At 39.6% G+C, this 8364-nt stretch overlaps 1 protein-coding gene across 1 annotated transcript in view; it reads right to left on the bottom strand.

Annotated features, from left to right (window-relative positions):
- The window catches only part of BRWD1 (bromodomain and WD repeat domain containing 1), a 197519-nt gene that overhangs the window by 71124 nt on the left and 118031 nt on the right, over window positions 1-8364 (bottom strand). Inside the window, exons 19-20 of the mRNA XM_006870863.1 lie at window positions 4755-4886; window positions 365-459 (exon numbers count right to left, since the gene is read on the bottom strand). Coding sequence (XP_006870925.1) covers window positions 365-459; window positions 4755-4886 — 227 coding nt within the window. The remainder of the gene's footprint in view (window positions 1-364; window positions 460-4754; window positions 4887-8364) is intronic.

The following is an 8364-nucleotide window of genomic DNA, read 5'->3' as shown; positions in this document are numbered from 1 at the left end:
CAGCTGCTCCTTGGAAACCCTCTACAGGGTCACTATGGGCTGGAACCCAACCTGATGGCACTTAAGAACAGCAAAGGATATAATCCACTCCCAGTTCCAGTCTATATTTCTTTATAATAATAACCTAATTAGTCTATAATTCTTTATAATAATAACCTAATTATCCAACTACTTAGATCATAACAACGGAAGCTACAGGAACCTTTAGAAGTCTACATGCAGAAGGGGGAGAAAGGCAGCATAAAGATGTAAGGGGGATAAAAATAAGAAAAACTGTATGTAGCTCTGCCTTTAGAGAAAGTAATGCTATACTAGATAATGCTGGACGTTGAAGTCGTAATATAACCTCCAGCATTTCTCCTACCTGTAAGCCTCTTTTGATAAGTCATTTAATCTTAGATTTTCATTTTGTTCATCTGTAAAAGGGAATGCAATATAGTAGACTACCAAGGGTTTGCGCTACGAAGATCAGATGCATTTAAAATTAAGTAAAAACATTTTGCAAGCAAACGTACTTACTATAATAAAATACTATGCAAATAAGCTTCACATAAATTATTTTTCACAGTGACCCTGCAAACATAATTATGTTTTCCTCTCTTCAGAGACTGTGAAACCAAGTGTCTTAATTATTTAGTGCTGTTATACCAGAAATACCTTAAGTGGATGGCTTTAACAAACCTATTCTCTCACAATGTAAGAGGCTAGCAGTCCATATTCAGAATGCCACCTCTAGGGAGATGTCCTTGTCCCCTTTCAGCAAATGTAGGCCCAGCATTCCTTGGCGATCTGTCTCGGCATTATCATTTCCTTAGATTTAGGAGCCTCACAGTGCAGGTGCGCCAAACCCAAAGGATTCAATACACTCCTGGCTCTTCTTTCTTGGTGTAGTAGGTCCCTCCTTCTCTGCTCATTTCTCTCTCCTTTTATTTTATTTTTTTAACTTTTAATTGTGAATTGAGCGAAGATTTGAAGAACTGATCATTCAGAGAAGTTTTACATTCAACAACAAATCAAATACTTTAGTTCATTACATGATTGTAATCCTATCCATGTCCCAACAGCTAACAGTATTTACCTCTATTCACTTTTAACATTGCATTCATTCCTGTGTCTTCTTCCTTTGCTAAACTGCCTCTTGTATATTGCCTGCCTTGTCACTGATGTTACTGTGTGCCTACCCCTCTTGTTGCTGTTAGATGCCATCGAGTCAGTACCGACTCATAGTGACCTTATGACACAGCAGAACGAAACATTGCCCGATCCTGGGCCAACCTCACTATTGTTGCCATACTTGAGTCAATCAATGCTGCCACTTGGTCAATCCATCTCGCTGGTGGTCTTCCTCTTTTTCTCTGACCCTCCACCTTACCAAAAATGATATCCTTCTCCAGTGACTGGTCCCTCTTGATAATATGTCTTAAGTATGGACTGCTAACCTAAGGGTGAGCAGTTCGAAACTACCTGCAGTTCCACGAGAGAAAGATGAGGCTTTCTGCTCCCGTAAAGAATTACAGCCTCAGAAACCCTATGCAGGGTCGCTATGGGACGGAATCAACTCGACAGCACTTAACAACAACAACAACATTAGAGACAAAGTTTGGCCATCCTGGCCCCCAAGTAGCATTCTGGCTCCACTTCTTCCAACACAGATTGGTTGGTTCTTTTGGCAGCCCATGGCACTTTCAATATTCTCCTCCAACACCATAACTCAAAAGCATCAATTCATCTATGGTCTTCCTTATTCACTGTCCAGCTTTTGCATGCATATGAGGTTATTGAAAATACCATGGCTTGGGTCAGGCACACCTTAAGTCTTCAAGCTGACATCTTTGCTCTTCTACACTTTAAAAAAGGTCTTGTGCAGCAGATTTGTGTAATATGTCATTTGATTTCTTGACTGCTGCTTCTGTGAGTGTTGATAGTTGATCCAAGAAGAATGAAGTCCTTGACAACTTCAATCTTCTATCCATTGTTAAGAATGTTGTTTATTGGTCCAATGGTGAGGATTTTTGTTTTCTTTACATTAAGACGCAATCCATACCTGAAGGCTGTGCTCTTTGATCTTTTCAGTAAGTATTTTAAGTCCTCTTCACTTTCGGCAAACAAGGTTGTATCATCTGCATATCTCAGGTTAATGAGCATTCCTCCAATCCTGATGCCATGTTTTTTGTCATATAACCAACCCACCTTCTTGGATTATTTGGTCACAGCATACAGGTTGAATAAGTATGGTCAAAGTGTGGTGAAAAATGGAGGTATCGCAGGGAAAAAGAAAAGAAATAAATGAAAGGAAACCCCTTAAGAATAACTGAAAAAGAGAAGACGGACAGATAAGTGTCTGTCAGGACCATAGGGCAACTGGGGACAAGGTGATTGGTTTAACGCTGGTCTGGTGTCACTGTGGGTTTTTTAGGTCTGGAAACAAGCCTGCCTGAATCCAGGCACGAAACAGTGCACAGAACCCACACAGCTAGACCCTGACTCACACTGGCGTTGCTCTCAACACCTTGTCTTGTAACTCCTGGAGAGCAGGATCTAAGCTCTGAGTGGATGAGAGTGAAATAAAGGTGACCACACCTCAGGTCACTAGGGGCGCATGGGGAAAAAGAAGAAATTATGTATTCCCTGTGTTCTCTTATGTGAATCTGCTCTGCTAGGCCACCTTCTTCTGCCAAAGCCACTCCCCAAAGCTGGTCACGCTGCGTTTGGCCAGCCATTCACCAGTGATACTCCCTGTCTCTACTCATCTTCTCTTCCCAGCAATCAAACTTTCCTTTGATGTCCAGGGTTCCAAGATTTTCATCTGTATCTGCTTCATTTGGTCTGTTCATATCTTTGCTATAGGAGGTCTGTGTAGTATGTCTGCTTAGTCTGCTATCTTGCCGGAAGGTCACCCCTTTTTTATCTCTTGCAAAATAAAAGATAGGTAACACCCCCAGAAGGAAACTCCTTTCAATTGATTGGCTTCTTACATTATAGAGATGACTAGATTAAATTAGATCGCATCATGTGAGGTATTACCACATTTTAACTGTGAAATCACTAAGAAACCTGTCTTACTCAAGTTGAAACAAAACCTTAAAAACCACAGACTACCTGTGTCAACTTGGCAATGGTACCCATCATAGATCACACATAATCTCTAAATAGAGACAATTACAAATTTATACTTGTACTTCACATGGTAACACAGGTACAGCCAAAAATGAACTAACTCCATTATCCTAAAATTATTCCAAACCCAAATTCCTTTTTGCCAACTTTTGGCAAAATTCTATTTTATCTGTAAATCTAAAATACAAGTTACCTACTTCCAAATACAATGGTGGTACAGGCACAACATCTATTCATTACCAACGGCAGTAAATGTATGGAAAGAAGGAATAATATGCACCAAGTAAGTTTAAAATCTCCAACAGTAGCTCTCAAGGTTTGAGAATACTACTCTGTAATCAAAATCATCTCAGCAATGACCCTGTCCTTCAGACTCTGGATTCTGGGTATCGGCCCCTCAACCCTGGCTGTCAGCTATGCCTTCCAGGCCCACTGGAATGGCAATTCTGGTCTCTTGGCCGTGGGAAGCCCTGCTGTCATAGTTCATCTGAATGTGACTCAAATCCACTCAGCCTTGGCAGCTTCCATTCTCTGTCTCCTTAGCTACAGAGCTCCATATCCTGGAACCGAGTTGGTAAAAACCCAACTTTTTTTAAAACTTAGCAAACTGTGGTCCCATCATGGTTCTACCCTTTTGAGATTAAGACGGCTCTGCTTGCCATGTCCCCTTATCTCTTCTGCTTCCTTGTTTCTAAAAGAGGCCAGCCTGGTTTTTGCTCTGCTCCAGAAATTGTTACAAAGCAATTTAGTTCTACTGATAAGTACACAAAGGCACCCAACTCCATTAGTAAAAAGCCTTGGCCAGAAAGCTATCAGCTTTCTTGCTCTGTGGGTCAAGCTCTCGTGCTGTCATTTGTCTCCTGGTTCTGCTGCTGCAGTTTCTCTGACACAGCTACTCACTCTCTATACCATCTCCAGTGTTAGAGCTGTCCTCACTCACTTCCTTTTCAAGACTTCACGAGAATTTCCTTTAACATCCACAATTTCACCGAGTCTCTTCTAGTGAATGTAGTTTTTTACCATTAGGCAGAGCTTAGCACTCTTCCAGCTTATTATCCTATTTCAAAACCACTTCCACGTTACAGGTTATCTGTTAGACCAGCATCCCATTCCTGCTACCAAATTCTCTACAATTATCAAGTGCTGCTTTAACAGAAATCAAAGTGGAAGGCTTTTTAACAAACAAGATAAGCAAGTCAATCCCACCAGCTGCTCCGTGGAAGTTCTATACAGGGTCACTATGAGTCAGAACCAACTCATGTACTTAACAACATGTTATATTCAGATCCCTGTGAATCTGTTTCTGTTGTCTGCTGGTTTTTCCCATTTTTACAATCCCATTATTTGTTGCCTAAATTTTGGATAGAATGTTAAACGCTTAAAGAAGTTAAATGGGATTTCTTTTGAGGATGATACATATGTTCTAAAATTTGATAGTAGTCACCATTGATCAACTGTAAATATATTTAAAAAAAAATTAAATAGCACATTTCAATTAGTGATTTCTATGTTATGGCAGAAAACTTAAATACTGCCAGAAAACAAAAAACATAATTCCAATTTTCAAAGTAAAAGTTCCAAGTAAAAATTATGACAAAATAATTTACGCTAATACATTTCAGTGCTATACCACTTACATGTCTTGCTGAGCTTGAAGATTCATTTCCAGAAAATGACTCAAGCCGTTCAAGATTTCTTCTCCCATAATTTGGATATTTACGCCTACATGTTCTCTGCCTAGACTGTGATGTAAAAACCAGCGAATCACACTGAAAACACAGAAATGTGCAAATTAAAATCAACTTTTAAGTCCAGTATTCAAAAAAATGGGTATTATATCAAGTTCTCAAGGGTTTAAGGCAAAATAAAGGGATAAAGAAAACATTCATGAATGAGTGTTTTTGCCATATACTATTATGTCATAGTTAACGTACCTTTACTTTAAAGGTACTTGGAAAGTATGAGAAAAAAAATCACATGAGATTATTTTCCCAATTACGTTCTAAGTTTGGCATGAAAGAAGGTAAATAACAACAACAACAAAATGTTACTTTAAAAGTAAATTATACAGCCAACAGAATCTACCAGCACATCAAAATATAATGCATCATGATCAAGTGAGATTTACATCAGGGATGCATGGATGGTTCAAAATTAGAAAAACGATCAACATAAGCCACCATACAAATAAGAAAAAGAAAACATGATCTTATCAACTGATGCAGAAAAGGCATTTGACAAAATCCAACATCCATTCCTGATAAATACACTCAACAAAATAGGAATTGAAGGGAAATTCCTCAACATAATTAAGAGCATATATACAAAACCACCAGCCTACATTATTCTCAATGGAGAGAAACTGAAAGCCTTCCCTCTGCGAACAGGAACCAGACAAGGATGTCCTTTGTCACCACTCTTATTCAATATTGTGCTGTAAGTCTTAGCAAGAGCTATACGGCAAGACAGGGAAATTAAAAGCATCCAAATTGGCAAAGAGGAAGTAAAACTCTCCTTATTTGCAGACGATATGATCCTATACATAGAAAATCCCTAAGGCTCAGTAAAAAAGCTACTAGACCTCATTGGAAGATTCAGCAAAGTGGCAGGATATAAGATCAACATACAAAAATCTGCTAGATTCCTCTATACCAAAAATGACAGCGCTGAAAAGGACATTAGGAAAGCAATACCATTTACAATAGTCACCCAAAGGATGAAATATCTAGGAATAAATGTAACCAGAGAAACAAAAGATTATACAAAGAAAGCTGCAAAACACTACTACAAGAAACCAAAAGAGACCTACAAAAATGGAAGAAATATACCATGCTCCTAGATAGGAAGACTGAACATACAGAAAATGTCAACACTGCCCAAAGCAATATACACACATAATGCAATCCCAATCCAGATTCCAAAGATAATCTTCAAAGAGATGGAAAAATAGTTACAAACTTTATATGGAAAGCAAAGAGACCCAGGATAACCAAAGCACTGCTTAAGAAGAAGAGTAAGGATGGAAACCTCTCACGCCTCGACATCGAGTTTTATCACACAGCTACGGTGGTCAAAACAGCTTGGTACTGGTACAATGACAGGTATATTTATCAATGGAAAAGAATCAAGAATCCAGAAATTAACCCAAAGTACCTAAATATATAGCATGCGAAGGGGATAGCCTCTTCAACAGACAGTGCTAGCAGAAGTGGAAAGCGATATGCAAAAGATTGAAACAAGACTGTTTCTAACACCCTATACAAAAATCAACTCAGCATGGATTAAAGGCCTAAATGTGAATCCCAGAATTACGAAGGTCATCAATGAAAAATTAGGGACAAATGTGAGGACTCTAATTCAGAGACTACACAGACTACAAAACACAAGTAGACAAAATAGATGATTGGGACATACTAAAAATTAAAAACTTATGTGCATCAAAAGACTTCACCAGAAGAGTAAAAAGAGAACCCTCAGAATGGGGAAAAATCTTTTGCAACGAAACATCGGGCAAGGGACTCATTTCTAAAATACACAGGAAACTACAACACCTCTACAAGAAAAAGACAAATAACCCAATTAAAAAACAGGCACAGGACATGAACAGATACATCAAGGAGGAGATCCAGGCAGCCAACAAAAATATGAAGAAATGTTCATGATCACTAGCCATTGTTACTGTTGTTAGGTGCCGAGCTGGTATGGACTCATAGCAACCTTATGGTCCCTCCTGATAATATGTCCATAGTATATGAGACGAAGTTTGGCCATCTTGGCCTCTAAGGAGCACTCTGGCTGCACTTCTTCCAATACGGCAACCCATGGCACTTTCAATATTCTCCTCCAACACCATAACTGAAAAGCATCAATTCTTCTACAGACTACCTTATTCACTGTCCAGATTTTGCATGCATATGAGGTTATTGAAAATACCATGGCTTGGGTCAAGCACACCTTAGTCCTCAAGTTGACATCTTTGCTCTTTAACTCTTTAAAAAGGTCTTGTGCAGCAGATTTGCCTAATACAATATGTCCTTTGATTTCTTGACTGCTGCGTCCAGGTTTGCATGGGCTAAGTGGGACAGGGGTAAACAATGATATATGTACAACCTTGGAACAACGGCAGTCCAACTGACTACTAAAAGAACAAACAAGTTGCTTGTCCAGGAGACATCAAGGCAAGCGGTCAGGTCCCCTCAGGCCAAACCACCTTCCAAGGCTGAGACTCAATGGGAATACACGAGCAGACACGGGCTCTGACTGGTGACCACACTGGTCACTGATAAGGGGATGTGAGGGAAAAACAGCAATGAATATGTGAGCTAAGCCCAACCATATTCAATACACTCCTATGAACCCAGGTGGAGGCCTGGTTGGCCAGCAATTTGTCAAAACCTGAGGGGACTCTTGTGCCCAGAATTAGTGATATAGCCACAGAGGACTAGAGTGGAGAATGAAACGTGTAGCTGATAAGGAGAGAGAGCATATGCACAAGAATACCCACACTTGCAAATAATACCCATTTGATCTGGCTTTAATGGCTGGATGATCAGAGCTCAACTAGAAGAAGAAAGAAGAGGAAAAAAAGAGTAATCTGTAGCTACAATTTGATGAACTTGACCTATACCTATGGATGCAGTAGCTCAAAAGAAGAAACAGACGTGGATAGCACTCATGTGGTGCAACAGTGAATAATTACTTATCAGGTCTGATTGTGAGGGTTGGAAATGTAAATGATTGTGAGTGTTGAAATGTAAAGGTAGACGTTTTCTAGCAAAATGAGGGGAGTGGTTGAATATGCAGTCCAGGAGCGGAGGGCCCTAGGACATCAAGGGAGAAAAGCAGAGTGTGGGACCCTACCCAGATAAACAAGTGACGCCAGAGATGTAGGCAGAGACGATGACGTGGAAAGATGGAGCGGCTTGGAAATCTAGACCCAGAGAGAGAGGGGCTGTGTGCTGACGACCAGGGGGCAGTATTAAGTGGTGTACCCTGTGGTTGGTTGATGATGCATATAGGGGATTGTAACCATGGCAATGTAATGATATACAATAGGATGAATGTAAAGCTAATGTTCTCCCATGTAAATTATCACATAATTCACAATGAAACATTTTTTTAAAAAGTGAATTATATAGCAAAGTCAATTGACATAATATAGTCCACAAAGACAATGTTCTACATCCTACTTTGGGATTAGCTACTGGGGTCTTAAAAGCTTATAATGGTGGGCAACTTAGACACTGG

This window comes from Chrysochloris asiatica, unplaced genomic scaffold (genome assembly GCF_000296735.1).
Source record: "Chrysochloris asiatica unplaced genomic scaffold, ChrAsi1.0 scaffold00154, whole genome shotgun sequence".
Lineage (NCBI taxonomy): Eukaryota > Metazoa > Chordata > Mammalia > Afrosoricida > Chrysochloridae > Chrysochloris > Chrysochloris asiatica.
Note: the sequence above shows the minus strand (reverse complement) of the source record. Positions and strands in the feature narration are given on the sequence as shown.